Raw genomic sequence first — 16,682 nt, forward strand, 5'->3', positions numbered from 1 at the left:
TTCTTGATTTCCAAGGAACTTGAATAAACTTCAAGGCCCTTCCCACCCATTTCTGCTCTGTTTCCAGTCTATTGACTTCTAAGGCCCTTCCCACCCATTTCTGCTCTGTTTCCAGTCTCATTTTTATCCACTCTTCCTCGTTCCCTCACTAGTACTTTACTTTCTGCTTTCCTCTTTCTCTCTTTCTTTTACTCTAACTGCCATGTTACAAAATGAATAACTTTCAAGTTTTGTGCTTTTGCTACAACTCTTTGAAATTGACATTCACTTTCTTGCTCATCTCACTCTTTGTTTTTGAAGGCACTTACCTAATACTCCTCTTTTACCGCCTCTTGCTCCCCAAGGCTTCCTTATCCTCAGGAGACATAACTCTTCTTTGTGTTTGCTAGAGCATTTTATATATTTATACCAGTGTCAGATGTCCTATCTGATAGAACTATTATTATCCATTTGTGTAAATATATGACCCTCTTAATTATATACTCCTTGAATAGGGGAACTATTTTTTCTGCATTTCTGATTCTCCTTTAGTACATAGTACAGTGTCTTACACATAAAGGATACTAAATAATGTTCATTTTGTTTTTTGAGTTGGTAATTTTGTTATCTTTTCCTCTCTTGAGTGTGTGACCAATATACTACTCTTTAATCAATTAGTGTGCTGTCAGCTTAAAAGACATCTTACTTGGGCTGGTAAAAAATAAGGAAATTTGTTATATTATAGAATAAGAATAATGTACAGAGTTTGAGTGGCTATGTAAATGGTAATATCATCTACTTAACATTGTTGTAAATGATCCAGTTCTTTCTGTCTCTTCTGTCTGCCATTGTTGGTGTTGGCATTATCCTTAGGTTGGTAGCAAAGTGGCTATAACAGTTTCATGGGTCACATCCAGACAAGGAAATGTAAAGTAATAAAAGACCATTACTCACTATGTCTTATCCTTAGGAGCAAGGAAACCTTTTAAAGAACTCTCCCTCACATCTCATTGGCCAGAAACATGTCAATTCCAATTCTTATACTTACTTGAAAGAGTGCTGGGGAAGCTGTGATTTGCTTGTATCAATCAACTGCTTTAGGTGGAAGAAGTGTTCAGGAATCAATCACGTTGATCACTACACTTAAAGAGAGGGAGTAGAAAACAAGTTCTCTGAAAAAAATAATTTGCTTAGGGGACTTTTTTTTCTAATTAACGTAGATTTCCTGAGGCAAACATAAAAGTCTTCTCAGACAATCAAAAAGAAGAGTGTATATTTTCTCTTCAGAGAAAATTATAAAGATTAGCTAGTTCTACAAGGAAATTATCTGGAAGGATTTATTTTTCTTTCAGGAGATATCTTGGAAAGTATTCACTGCAAGTAAAAATCCTTGAAATAATTTTTCTCCACACTGCATTGTAAAGATTGAAAAATCTGCTAACATGTACAAATACTTCTCTTGCTTATGTAAGAGTTCATTTGCCTCTATAAAACTTCTCTATGATTCTTTATTTAATCTTTGTATTTAAGCTTTGTAAAATCTAATCTGCTGCAGATTTCTTCACATTTGCTGATACTCTGTCAGTTTTCTCCCTTCAGTATTGTTAATTGTTGTTGAGGGTGACATCGTCAGGAGGGAATACATTACAACTTAACTCAGAGAATTAAAGACTACATCATTATTCTGTAGTACTAGTTTTTAGCATTATCCACTAAATATTTAATGTACAGAGAACATATTTTTAAAAAATCAAATAACTAAATATGACTTAAGCATCGTTGAAAGTATTTTCTAGCAGAATTATGTCTAAAATAATGCTGCTTTGATTTGGTTTTGTCAGTCTCTGGGATTGAAACTTGTTGTATGTGTTTGTAGAAGTAAAACTTGGAATACTTTTTAGTAACTGAACTTTGAATAATTTTCTTTATTTTGTCCTACTTTAGTCAGGGTTTTTTGTTTGTTTATTTTTTTCATAGAAAAATTTGAGTATCTACTCTTGGTGCTAAGAACGTCTAACAGAATATAAAACTCAGGTCTTGTCATTGCTTATGCCCTACGTAGGAAGATAAGACATAACACAGTTAAAATAAGACAAGTCAGAAAATTTTTAAATGTCCAAAATAATGAGACAGATCACATAGTAGGAATTCAGGGAGGGGGAAAAAAGATCACATGTTGTGCATGGGATTTGAATTAGTCCAAAATGGATGAGTAAATGTAAATTATTGTTAACAATTTAATTAAATAGTTTGTATTTGGATTTGGACCATAAGGTTTATTATTTCCTTGTCCAGCTAGGATGGGGGAAAACATGTTGGAGAAACAGAGTAGAAGAGTCATTTCTCCCCTCCATGTGTAAATTTCTCATAGTTCAAGTTAAAGAAACTAGGTTTCCCTGCCCTTAACCTACCCCATCTCTAGAGTCAGAGGAATTTTAATAGTTCTTGAAAAATGTGGTCAACTGTAGACATTTATATCCATTTATCATTAATTTATAAGTGATGCATGAGAAACCTGTTCAGTGTAGACATCATAATAATGAAAGTGTTTGACACTTGTACAATATGGTTTAAGGACCTATGGTTTCTAAACAAATTATCCTGAACTACATGGCATCTGTCACTGACTACAAGTGAACATTCTCCACCTCAGCTGGCCTTAAGTAGTCCTAGCAATAATTCATGTAAAATCCAGAGCCCTCTCTATGTAAACTTTAGGAGTAATATATACAAGCTGAAAATCTCTCCCTCTCTCCTCCTCTCTCTTTTTTTTAATGGAGTCATGATTGACAGTAAAAAAAAAAAAGTCCAATCATCTCTGGTTATGCTACTTAGTTGGCTTCTTGAGTTAATGAATTGTTGGGATCCTTCCATGTGAAAATGTTACTCATTTTGGAAGCAGTTCAAACCATGCTTAGGTGGAGTGAGTCTCTAAACCAGGATGTAAGCAAACGGGTCACAAAGGGAATGATTTATTAAGCTAAGTACTGCTTTTGTATCTATTAATGAAGCATTTGTTTCTTGGTTTTCTTTCTTTTGTCTTCTATCGTTTTTCAGGTGGGTTATAGATGCAGATGAGTAGACCAATGAGAAATAAACTTATACTGAGACTACAGTTGTTATTTATTTTACCTACTAATCCAGCAGCAACCGTTATGTCAACTCATGGAGTATAATAATAAACAACTTTATTTTACCTCCCACAGTCCCTTTCAATCTGCTCTGTGGGACTGGGTCTTCTCCCTGGACCTGTTTGATGACTCCAGCAGACCCCATGGCTTTCAAGGTCACTCTTAGAGAGTACAGACAGTTGTTTCCCAGCAATTAAAAGGTCCAGTCTAATGTAACAGAGTGTCCAACCTCATTTAAAATTGAACCTTCCCTCGCTCTACCTGTCCCCATTTGGGCACACCATGGGAGGGAGGGCGGGTTCCTGAGTAGGGAGACGTTCAGAGGCTTCTTCTCTCCTGACCCTGACTGCGCTCCTCTTCTTCTCTAAGCTGTTACAGTCAGAGTCTGACCCTATGGTGTCGTATCAGGAGAAGAGAAGAGGAGAGGGGTTCAGGAAAATGTCTTTTGCCATTGTCAGAGGGACCTCACTTCTCAACTTTCTGGTCTTGTCCGACGTTTAAAGAAGGGTGACTTTTCTTTCATTGGCCCCTCTGTGAGTTTCTGGAATTTCCTCTTTCTGGAGTTCTTTCCCTTGCAATTTTCTGGATAAGCATGGCTGCATTTCTCCTCTGACTGGTGTGTCCTCATTCTTTATCTGAGACAGGTTGCAGTTCCACCAGGTGTTAACTTCTGAAGTCTTTTCACTCACCCTTCTTGAACAGGACCTCAGGTGACCTCATGCCATCGCATTTTTGCGTGACCATGTCTCCCATCTGTTCCATAGGAAGCTGTCTTGTGTATTTTCCTGGACACACTCTAGAAGTTCAGGGTGATATCAGTATAGCCACTGAGCCTGGCCTCTGTGTCCACTGAAACCTGTCAGTCTCTCACACTTTAGACATTTGTCCACAATGTCCCACAAATGGCATGTTCAACAGTAAGTGCTTCTTGAGGTCCCATCAAAGCCCCTTCCCTGGCACCTGCTTCTTACCCTGGGGCTTGTAAGGCACATGACACAACTGTCTCAGACAAAATATCCTTTTCAAGGGAAAGGAAAAAACTTTGTAAGTTCCAGTGTCCAACTATTGTATAGCTTAAACATAGGTGAAATCATCTAAATGATTCTTGACCACCAACTTTGAAGATTTTTGCATCCTCAGCTAGCATCTCATTTTAAATTTTTTCTCAGCTAAAATTTCTTTTTTTAACATCTTGCTCTAATATCTAAGCCATAAAATGAGCTCTCAAAAGAATGTTGCTTTACCTCCAAATATAACAGGCAAGCTCATTGTATATCATTCCTGATGTATACACTCTAGAATCATAGGAGTAACCAAATGGGGAATGTCAGTATCCTTATTAGTATTATTTGCATTTTGGATATTAATAGCCTTATTCAAAACATTTGCTGTTTTACATCTTGTTTCCCATGTTTTTCAATAGTATTTCTGTTGGGTTCTAGCAAAGCTAAGCCATAACCGAGAATCTAATAAACGAGAGTGTAAGACATGCAATGATCCATTTAAAAATAATCTAACAGTTAGTCTTCAAATAGTTTACTTTCATTTTGAGACAATACTTAATTATCGTTTTTCTTTTTAATTAAAAATATTTTCTCTTGAAACTGATATGTGTCAAAATTAAATGTTTTACATAAAATGTTCAAAGAATTGCCATGTTAGCTAAACAAAGGTGAAGATCATTAACCGGGCCCCAACAAAAACCTATTAGCTAAATTTACAGTGTTGAAGGCAAAAGCAGTTTCATACTTAAAATTTTTATGTTTAATGTAATTGACATTTGTTTTTAAGATAAAAAGCACTAAATATGTTTCTGGCAGAAAACAAGGAAGTTTTCCTATGGGTTTTAAAATGAGAAAGCAATGTATCAAAGCAATATAAATTTATAACCTACCTAAAAGAGAACTCCATATTTTTATGGAATAACTTAAGACAATTTCATTTCACCTTGCTAATAAAATTTAGGTCCCCACATTTAAGAACTTTATTTTGTTTATTAACCAAAAAACAATCAGAACTATTTAAAAGGAAACATTGGTAAACTTAAAACACTTAAAAGCTAGAACTCAGACACTCTTAAGAAGATTGACTTTCTTTTTGAGCACATTGTCACATTTATAAACATGGAATGACTCTATTAATGTTTTTTTTTTCTTCTTCCCAGCAATTGTAATGTAATTTCGTATTATTTTTCTCCTTATTTAACATGAAAATGAGGTACGTAATTATAAAAATTAGTCAGTTTACTTGAAATTCATCAAAATATTCTCCTATTTTAATCACTGTTATTAGAAAAATCACTAATCGAAATGAGTTTATAATTTTAACTATAATAATTTTCAGTGGCATATTTAAACACCCTTTTTTTGTGTAGCATGAAAAGGACTTTGTTATTTCCCTTTCCTTATGGAAGTCTAAAACAAGAGGGTTTTCATACACAGGGATCCTGTACTTGCTTGCTTTATATTGAGTATAAGCAGAAATGCTTTTATAAATCGGAATGACCTTCTGACTCTAGTTCATTAACTCATTTCATGGCTGCATAAGACGTTCTCATCTAACGTGTGACCCTGGAAGTCTATTATTTAGGCGAAAAGACTGAGAATAAATAACTTCTCATTTGAAATCAAGTTATTGATAAAAGAAAATTACCACTCTTTATTCTTAGTTAATACTTGAAATAAAGAAAATATAAACCCTTGGAAACCCTGTGGACTCCCCAATAAATTAAGTTTTGGTATAAGGCACCCTGCTTAGTTTCGCGGTGATTAATCTGCTCCTATTGCCTGCGGAGCACATGCTGTCTGGTAATCACAGAGGTGAAACAATTGCCTCGTTCATGGACGGGCGGGCTCCCCCACCCGGGTGCTGATGTGCAGGTCCCATCTGGTCACTGTAATGGGCTGTCAGGATGTTGTCAGACTGCTCAGACTTCTGCCGGAACTCGACAAGGACTCTTTCTCTGTCTCCAGTTTTAAAGGAAACTTTGCAGATCACTTTTCAATAATTTCCGAGTACTTTTTATGTATGTGGGCTGTGCCAGGTGCTAAAGAGGGTAGGAAGAAAACACAATGTCCCTTGTCAGTTAGTATCAGTGGCCACTCAACTTTAATGAGTCATATACTTCCTGTAAGAAGAGAAGGGAGACTGTGACTTGTATTCCTCACAAAATTTTGAAATCTATCCACAAGTGTAATTGCACCACAAGTTCAAAATCACCAACCCATTTGTGGATTTCTTAAATTTCCTTTTAATTTGTATGATACAGTAGCATTTCTCTCATTTTCATGCAGTTTATTTATTGAGCTCCTGCCATTCCAGGTAGAACAAGCTCGTTCTGCGGATAATGCTAAGATGATATTTGGCAGTGCAGCATTCGCTGCTAACAAGCGGTGCAGCAGAGACTCGAACCCACATCTTCCAATTCCACTGCAGTTCATTGCTCTTTATGCCAGGAAAAGGTCCCAAACTAAATCTACTTGCAAAAAGAAGGGGGCAGATGGATGTGGTAGACGCGAGTGTACTGGAATTCGGAGCTGGTTGACGGAAGAAAGCTAAATGTCAAAGAGGCTTTGGGCTGAGTCCTAAAACAGGAAAGGGAGAGACAGTTCTCACCCAAGACTTCATGAACGAAGCTATGTGGGCGATTAGACGCAAACCTTGAGAATTGAAACTTCCCTTCTGTAGCACTCTCTACCCCAGCCGCTTTTAGTTTTACGCGCTTTACCGCTGGCTCTCCTGTCCTTTTTTCCCAGTACTTCGGTCTTTGAGCTCAGATCTCCTACCTCTCTCTGTCCTTGGAGCTGACACTCTGGAGTAGTCACTGCTCCCTTTGTTGTTCAAATCCTTGTATCATATGGCATTTAGAGCAGTATTTTCCCAACCTTTTTGCAACCAGTCAAAAACTTGAATCCTGTTTGTTGACAGAGATAGCCACTTGCATTTTTAAGGCTGTGAGTTTTTTGTCTTTACTTAGGTTTTATGAACAAGTTGTAACTTCCTCTTGTGTATTCCATTCAGTTGTCTTGGCATCTCTGAATTAGGCCAAAGGGCATTTGACTGACCTTGCACTTGCTAACTTGAGTCAATTAAATTGCTTTTGCAAAGATGAAACAAAGAGCAGATATAATTAGAATTTCCTTAGGATGTTGTTATAAGGCCTTATCATTATTTGAATGTTTCTGTAACTTGCCTAAGATTAAATAATTAAAAATAAAGTGCCTTACATTTCACGTTATGAAATGATAACTGTTAATGAATTATATAACTTATAAATGAAACAGTAATTGTTAGAGACATTGCAGCATTTTACTGTGAGCTCCTCCTGCCTATTTGTCTTCAAAGTGAAGTAAATAGGCTTCAAAAAACAAACCATTTTGGATTTTGGATAAGCAAAATAGAGATAAGCAAATAAAATCGACATAAGATAACTAGATCATAGGTTGTATTTTTAAATGCATACAGCTCCTGCTATCGTTTCATAAGGAAATTAATATTAAATCTCTTTTGAAAAATGTGCTTAAAATTTAACTTTATAGCATATAAGCATATGCAAAGTGACAGTGAAGACAATGTTTATTTCATCAGAATGATCTCTTTTCATACTAGTAATCTACATTCTATAACTGAAGGAAACAGATACGTACATATTTTTACTCATTCTTTTTTTTAAAATATGTAACCCTTCATGAATTTGCATGTCATCCTTGTGCAGGGGCCAGGCTGATCTTCTCTATGTCATTCCAATTTTAGTATAGGTGCTGCCAAAGTGAGCACTACATATATATTATTAGAGGTTAGTATTTGATCCTTCCAAGTGTAACAGGCAAAAATTAATTTTTTGGAAATGATCAATTTCAATTATGAAATACTATGAAAACAACATAAACATACTAACATGGTTAGGTCAGTAAATTACTGAATATGGAAACTGACTTATCAGACATACTTGTTTTAAAACTTTAACCCATAAATTATCATCTTCAAGTGGAGACATTTTGTAAACTTATTTACTTCTCTTCTTTCCCATGTAGTTTTCTGTTACAAACTTGATCTCTAAGATTAGCACTCAAATTAAAACCAATTTGCAGCCCCTAATTATTTTGTAGTGGATCAATTAGTGGTTACACAGTAGATAACTATGTTGAGAGAAATTCTTGGGCTTATCAGGATCCACAGAAAGGATCTGTTTGATTTCTGATGTCTGTGCTACATGTGGGTGGAGAGAGCAGCTTTGTACATATTTGAGATCCTTGATGTCTAGGCTCCAAGGTCCTGAAGACTACTCCCACCAAAATGATAGCTTAAAAGCTGTATCTGGTACATCATACAATGTTAAGAACTAGCATTCTGTGGGAATATTTCAGGACAATTAAAATATGGCAATTATGCAAGTAGCACCTCTGCTTCTGGTATGCCTCTCTTTGATAAGTGAAAGAAAAATGTCTGTGGGTAACTTTCTAAAGGAGTAATACAGCTGCATCAACTTTTAGAAATAGTGGTATGTGTTTTGCTTGTCTTGCTTAATGGAACTTTTAATATGGCATGATGCTGTGTGTTCAAAGCACCAAAGTGCAAGAAAATGTGTATGTCATCTTACTTTTAACAAATTCAACAAGCAAAGAGAGTAGTAATAATCACTACCTCAAAACTTTCCCATTACCTAATTAATGATCAAGAGGGCCTTTTATAGATATTGTGGACTTTGTATTTTTAAGTGTGGGGTGTGATTTCTGTCTGAGAGTGAGCCAATCTCAAAGTGTACTACCTGGGCTACTGAAATAATTTCAAGATCTCAGGTACCTCTTGGGCTTTTGTGTAAATGATGCTGAAACTTGATACTATATATGAAGTACTCTATACCCAATCAGAGCTGACATCTCTCTCTCCCTCTATGTATCTGTCTATCTCTCTTTGTTTCTTACTCTTTTCCCCCTCTGTATCCATCTACACACGTACACACGGTTTGACTAGAAATATATGGAAGTGGTGGAATGCTTTTATACAGATAGATAGAGATAGAGATATATATGTCACATTATGTATGTCACTTCAAAAGATTATTGAAAAACAAATAAGTTACTTGATGAACATATTTCTGCCAATCCTATGTAAGTATAAGAGTGTGTGGAAATCTTGGTCTTTTTTTGTTTTGCTTTATTTTTAGATTGAGTTATGTGAAATTTTATCTCTTTATATTGTTTACCAAAAGGGATCAAAAGGAATATTTTTTTTAAAAAACCCTTATTCTAATGACTAGAATGGGCAAGTAAAAGAAAATCTCACCATAAATCATAATTAAAATGATAGCTTTTAAATATTGGCACAACTAGAATGATTTTTTTTTTCCTTTTAAGTAAATGTTTACAGTCTGGAAGACAATCAGATATCTCCCACATTGTTATTATTATAATTCTATTTGTGATTCCTAAATTCTTGACAGCACTGTGTCAAAATAAGCCAGTATATGACCTCAATAACTTTATTTTTAAGGCTTAAATGTTTCCTTAAGAAGTAAAATTGTTGTTGTGATACTATCTTAGGATTCCTGTGCTGTAACAATAATGATCCAAGGATAATTTCTGTTTTTAACAGGTTTTAGACTTTATGGGATTGAAGGTGAATGATGAAAAGTGAGATAACATTTTGGGGGAAAAAATCTGCTTTGTAAACAGACATTAGAAGATATATTTAAATTGGTTTTTGGAGTCCAACAAATTCTCAGTGCTTGAATATCTTTGTATAACATTTACCCACTAATCAAAAACCCAATTGTTGGAAGCTTGTCCTTTCAGTTTTATGGCTTCATTTACTAGCATGACACAATTCAATTTACAGTTGTATGACTTAAAATTAATAACTGAAAATGTACAACAAAACCATTAAAACATCTATTAGAAATTTGTATCCCTTTGCAAAGAGAAAAAAGAATCTGCAATTACTATTTTAGTATCAAGTCTTTAAGACAAAACTAGAGTTGAAACTATTAAACTAAGCTAAACTGTTACATTAGAGTTGAAACTATTAAAAGCAAGTAATTTAAAACAATGGCTCAGAAGTCAGGACTGGTAGGGACTTCGTTTCCCACTCAGTGCTCCTTAGGGCTCCCTGAGCATAGTGGTTCCATCCTCTTTGCTCTTATAGTGTTTACATCTCCTGTGGAAATGCACTTACCCTATCTGTTTACAGAACTGTCTTCCTGACTCACGTCTTAGCACCTCAGTGCCACACCTTGCCAGGTATACAGAAGCCCCTTCATAATTATGTGTCTAATGAACAAATGGTTAATGAACAGAAACTACTCTGTGCTAACCTTGGAACTTCCATTTAGGTTTCAAAAATGATAAAGAAGGTTGCTTCCACATTTTGTCAATCTTTAAATAACTCCCTCCGTTTTGAAGCTCCTATAAATACATTCAAAATTAATTTTAGAAACATCATTTGTCTCATAATTTACTTCAACTCCATCACCCAATACACTGGTTAGAGGTAAAAGAATAGAACCCAGTGATGTTCTTTTTCCTTTTTAAGTCACACTTCATGTGAAAGAGTCCTGTATTTCCTTTTCTTTCTTTTTTTGTATAGTACTAATACCAATAAAATATTCAGGTCTGAACAAATCTACAAATATTTATTCTAAATTTATTTCTGAAATGTGACTATATCTGACCATCGTATAAAACAGAAAAGAACAAGATCTGACATACTGAAAGGATTCAAAGAAATATTAATCTAGACTAGAGACCAAATAAAATGAACTAGTGATTAAACCAGTTGACACATCATGGACATGCTTTCTGTGTACCATTTATTTTCATTCCAATGATACAGAGTTATCCTTTGTAAAATCACTGTAATATTCAAGAATCAGCAAGTACAGAGTTGCAGTTTTGCAAGATGAAAGAATTCTTGAGATTGGTTGCACAAAATGAATATACTTAATAATACTGTAATGGCTAAGATGGTACATTTTATGTTATGGATATTTTATCACAATTAAAAATAATAAAAAAAGAATCAGCAAGAAAAAAGTGAGAGGATACCTTGAGTTCATAAGTTCAAATATGAAGCAAAGTTTTCATAAATTCAGGATGTTATTTTTTTTTTTTTTAATTTATTTATTTTTGGCTGATCTGGGTCTTCGTTTCTGTGCGAGGGCTTTCTCCAGTTGCAGCAAGCGGGGGCCACTCTTCATCGCGGTGCTCAGGCCTCTCACTATCGCGGCCTCTCTTGTTGCGGAGCACAGGCTCCAGACGCGCAGGCTCAGTAGTTGTGGCTCATGGGCCTAGTTGCTCCGCGGCATGTGGGATCTTCCCAGACCAGGGCTCGAACCCGTGTCTCCTGCATTGGCAGGCAGATTCTCAACCACTGCGCCACCAGGGAAGCCCCCAGGATGTTATTTTTAAAGGGGCAAAAAAGAACACTCAATTCAGTATTTTTGCTACCAGTGATTAAAAACAAAAACAAACAATAAAAAATAATGTGAAGAAACTGTCAAATTTCCTGACAGCTACAGTGTTTTATTTTTGCTATTCATATATTCATTTATTTAGGACTTCATGATTCCAGGTCGATGACCGACTAATGTCAGTTGGCCTATGCATGGCCCATTTTGATTTATTTACTAACTTACATTACTTAGTTGTTCTTAGTTATGTAGTAAACACTTGAAAATGCACCATCCAGAACAAAAGCTAAAATCTGTTAAATAACCTGTTTATTACCGCCAGTATAATCTTCTTATCAGTCTTGGGTAACCATCTTTCTGAGTCCTGTATTCATCACTCTGTTGCTTTTCTTTTTACATATTTATTGTATCTACATATATACCTAAAAAGTGTCTTTTATCTTAGTTGTTTTAAACATTGTTCTACGGAGATCATGCTGTCTGTCATTTTGGGGAATATATTTTTTTCACCTAATAATGAATTGCTAAGGTCCATTCATATTGCTCTTCATTGCTGTAGCCCATTCATGTTTTATTGCTGGCTACTTTTCAAAATTATGTGAAAGTATAATTGCAGTGATTTAAACCATTCTGAATAAATAGCATCTTTGGGTCTTCATTGTGAACCACATCCAGGTTAGCTGGTCACCTGAGCCTGCTGTTGGCGCTCAACGACCCTATCTATGTACACCCTTTGATTGTAATTTGTAGTTGTTAAAATGTGCTCTAAATGAACAACCTTACTTCATTTAAAAATCTCAGTAATTTAATCGTATTTGTCTGTTCAGAGACTGTAAGTGCTAGTCTATGTTCTTCTTTATTCAGAGACATAAAACCCTAAAATTTCACTATGAGGATAATATCATATAAACATTAGTGACTTCTAAATCATTTGTTCATTCCAGGTTTAACAAGTCTCTTTCAGTGTATTCCCTCAGGATATTTTCCTTTTTCCCCACCTATTAAAATATTTTCTGCTAACATTGGTGAGAAACATAATAAAGGTTTGTCAGGAACTCTTGGAACATATAAGCTACTCAGAGCTTGACTTTCTTGTTTCTTCTTGTCTATAGCTTAACAAAGAGCATTTCTTTCTGTAAGCTAATGGAGTAATGCAACTGTTTGGGGCCTTATTTTGAAAAACTTCCTGGAAGAATTTCTAAAGTTTGTTAAAAAACAAAACAAACTATTTGTGATAAGTTCAAGACTGATAAAGCATGATTAAAAGTGACCAATCAAGGAGCCTTCTGCCTTTGTCCTTATGCATTTGCCCAAATGATATTTATTATGTAGTGGTTGAGACCCCCCAGTTCAAGGGGCAGACTTTGGGTCATATTTTGGCTCTGTTGCAAACCAGCTTCATGGCCCTTGACTTGTTTAATGACTGTATGAAGAAATTTTCTGACCTGAAAATGGGGAGAGTAAGTACAGCTATCTCATAGGGTCATTGTGAGATTGAAATAAGATAATGCTTATTGTCTTACTTAACGTTTAACTAAATGACAGGGGCATCTCAGCTCTATCTGTGTTAAATATTGTCAACAAGTCCACACTGGTCTTTGACTTGAAGTGATAACTTATGCTTGTGACAAAGAGCTGTTTCTCACACCTCATTGCACGTGTTTATAATGCACTACCACTCCGAGAAAACACAGAAAAACAGGGTAAAAAGAATCTCTTACCTAAGCAAATGCTAACCTGAAATTCCGTTGACATCACAATAAGAAGTTATGGCCTACTCAACATGATTTATCTATTATTAAATACATTTAAAAAGAAATTAGAAGATTAACAAGTGGATGATTCTTCCCAGTGTTTTCTTATAATCTTTTTAGGGTGGCTTTGGAAAATATTTAAATCTCAAAATTCCTACATCCTATCTAACAGCATGCTTTTGTCTTGATAGCCACTCTTTAATTTCACACACTCACTTTCCTAATTAGAATTATGTGGTGTTTTAGATATTCAGATTCTAACACACCTTGAAATGTTTTACAGATTTATTGGCCTGCTGCAAAGGAACGGGTGGAATTGTGTAAATTAGCTGGGAAAGATGCCAATGTAAGTATGAGACTTTAAAAAACATCTTTGTTAAACTGGTGCTGATATGATAGCAAATATTTATATTGGGTTTTATTGAATTAATGGCATTAGTATATTATTTTTAAGACTACACTAATATTCTGTGTAAAGATTAATATGGTATAAAATGTTTCTACCTTGCCAAAAGGATTGACATTATTCTCAGAAATTTAGAAATACTACCCTTTCTAAAGTGTTAATTCTGACTGTATTTTCTTCACAAAAAAATCTCAGAAATACATTTGAAATATTTAAAAATAAACCATCAGAAAATACTGTATTTCTAGGGTTGTGTGTTTTTCATCTAATGCATGTATTTTGTGAATGTACACAAAATCATCAGTGGTTTTAGCATTACAAACACACACTTGACATTTTATTTAATTTGGGGTGAAATTAAACTTACAACATCTACAAGAATTCTTGCAAAATAGACATTATAGAGCTATTAAGAAGGATTGGTTGAAAATGAATAATACAACATTCTGGAATAAGAACTACAAATAATTTACTCCAAAATTTATGTAAGTGTAACTATAGGAAATAACTTATAAAGGATAAATAGTGGGGTCCTAGTATAAACTTCTAGTTTAAGCTCCCTTAAGGACCAGAGAAACCCCTTTGACAGGTATAACTGCCCTCACCATCTTTGGGGTGTCTTGTCTGGATTGCTTTTGTACTGTCCAAGCTGTCTTACATGCTTCCCCAAATTGTGTTGCCTTTTTTATCTCCAGCAATGCTGTGGCTCTAACTGCCTCTTCTCATCTGAATGTTCTGATTCAGGCCAGATGCTCTGTGTTCTGCCCTGACTTCTTGCCCTGTAATGATAGGGAGAATTGCTCTTCTTTGGCAAAAGAAATCACTTCCTGAATGTAACTCAAGATGAAAAAGTTCTAACTTTGGGCAAAAGCATGGACATCATGAGGCTTCCTTTGCAGTATCCTGGAATGTTTCCTCTAACCACTATAACCCAGGAGTATTAAACTGAGCAGTGCCCTCATATTTAATAACAGCAAATAGTATGTGTTTTATGAAAGCATAATTAGATTTAACACTTCTCACTTTATTATTGTGATAAAGGTAAAGCAACACGACGTATGTTGCCTAATGAATTTAAGGGGAAGCTTAGAAGACTTTATTCACTCATTTGTTCATTCATTTATCCAACAAATATTGATTAAGAGCCTAAATATGTGCATTAATAGTGTATGAAAGCTCTCATGGATCTTTTAATCTAATGAGGGATACAGATATTACACAAATGATTACTTATATGTAACCACTGTACAGTTGGCCACAGGTTCTACGTCTATAAATTCAACCAACCGTGCATCAAAAATATTCCAAAAAAAAAATTCCAGAAAGTTCAAAAAGCAAACTTGAATTTATTGCTTACTGGCAACTATTTACATAGTGTTTACATTGTATTTACAATTGTTTACATAGCATTTACATTGTATTAAGTATTATAAGTAATCTAGAGATAAAGTATATATGGGAGGCTGTGTGTTTGCCATTTTATATAAGGGACTTGAGCATCCTCAGATTTTGATGTATGTCAAGGTCCTGGAACCAATCCCCCGAGGATACTGAACGACGCCGGTCCTGCAAAACAAAATAATCAAAACAAAGTAAAAGAAAGAAACTTTTGCTTATGCCTCATTCTGTATTCAGTTAGTGTTAAATGTGACTTTTGGGGCACATTTATGTTAGCTGAAATATATCAGAGAGTGTGTGCTTCAAATGCAACAGGAAAAAGTTTTTACATTTATTTTGCTAGAAATGAAAGAGTATAAACTAATGTAGAATATATTCTTCCTTTCATGTCCCTAATCTCTCCACCCTGTTCAATGTCAGATGCCCTGTGAGCAGGTGCCCCAGTCTGCAAAAGCAACAGTACTTTTTTGAACTCATGGGAAAGAAAGATGCTTTGGTTGTGATTTTTCAAAATTACTTTGTTGCATAACAGAAGCATGTCATAAACAGTGTGAACACTTTTGTGTTTCATCGGTATTGAGTGTATGATAAGGAGGCAAGTAGGAAAAGGGTGTTTTAAATTTACTCCAATAGAGTAGTGTCAGTTTTCCCATGGAATAGGTGAGGGATAAGCACTCAAGGTCAATCAGTGAAGTTTTCATTGTGAAAGTGTTCTCATTGCAGTATGTTCACTAATTCCAGTTATAGAGTAACTCAGTTGCCCCTCTTATCAAGCTAAAACAAAGGGTGATAAACTTTCTTGAAGGTGGTATCCTAGAGAGTACATAAGACCCAGTATATGGAACCTATTTTTCCAATTCAATTGTATTTGAGAGCTTGTAGTCACCTCTAACTTTAAGTACACTTTAAAGTACACTGTGTACTTTAAGTACACTGTTAACCTAGGATTAGAGATTTAGGAAGTTTCTCTCTTTTTACTGAAGTCTGTAAAGTTTGCTGTTGAATTATGTAGGTATAATGCAAGTCTTTGTTTCCTTCTTTTCAATTTGCCCCTTTAAAATAATACTGTATTTTAGAGTTACTAAGAATAGCTAACATTTTTATAGCACTTACCATGTTCCAGGAACTGCTTTCAAAGCTTTATACCTATAATCTCGTTTAATCCTTACAACAATACGGTATGTTAGATTTTATTTTTATTCCTCATTTTCCAGATGAGAAGACTGAGACCAGAACGATTAAATGACTTGCCCAATATTACATACCTAGTAAATACTGAAGCCAGGAATTGAATCCAGAAGGCTTGCCCCACGATCTATACTCTTATAATACACTATAATCTACACATCAAGGTCTGAGTTCTATGTGTAAGGTCTGCAAACTGTATCCCTCAAATCATTTCTCTCTTCACGATAACCATAATGCAGATCCTCATTTTACAGCATTACATAGATTTTGGCCAACAGAAAACTGAGGCAAGTGTGTGGTTTTATTAACATCTTTTATTGCCTTTGGCATTACCCTCTCTCCTCCCTTCTCTCCAGTAATTTTTACCTACTTCCCAAGAGTGTGTTTAGAATTAACAAGTGTTTGGAAAGAGTGTCCCT

General features: G+C 35.0%; 1 protein-coding gene and 1 non-coding gene across 4 annotated transcripts in view; one reads left to right on the forward strand and one right to left on the reverse strand.

Annotated features, from left to right (window-relative positions):
- The window catches only part of SEMA3D (semaphorin 3D), a 208,961-nt gene that overhangs the window by 106,772 nt on the left and 85,507 nt on the right, over positions 1–16,682 (forward strand). For all 3 annotated transcript variants that reach the window (XM_007170275.2, XM_057550011.1, XM_007170276.2), the window contains one exon: positions 13,555–13,617. In XM_007170275.2, the coding sequence (XP_007170337.1) occupies positions 13,555–13,617 (63 nt within the window). The remainder of the gene's footprint in view (positions 1–13,554; positions 13,618–16,682) is intronic.
- Positions 7,780–7,886, reverse strand: LOC114236316 (U6 spliceosomal RNA). The gene has a single exon (XR_003622289.1). It is a non-coding gene; the product is annotated as a U6 spliceosomal RNA (small nuclear RNA).

Source organism: Balaenoptera acutorostrata, chromosome 7, assembly GCF_949987535.1.
Source record: "Balaenoptera acutorostrata chromosome 7, mBalAcu1.1, whole genome shotgun sequence".
Taxonomy (NCBI): domain Eukaryota; kingdom Metazoa; phylum Chordata; class Mammalia; order Artiodactyla; family Balaenopteridae; genus Balaenoptera; species Balaenoptera acutorostrata.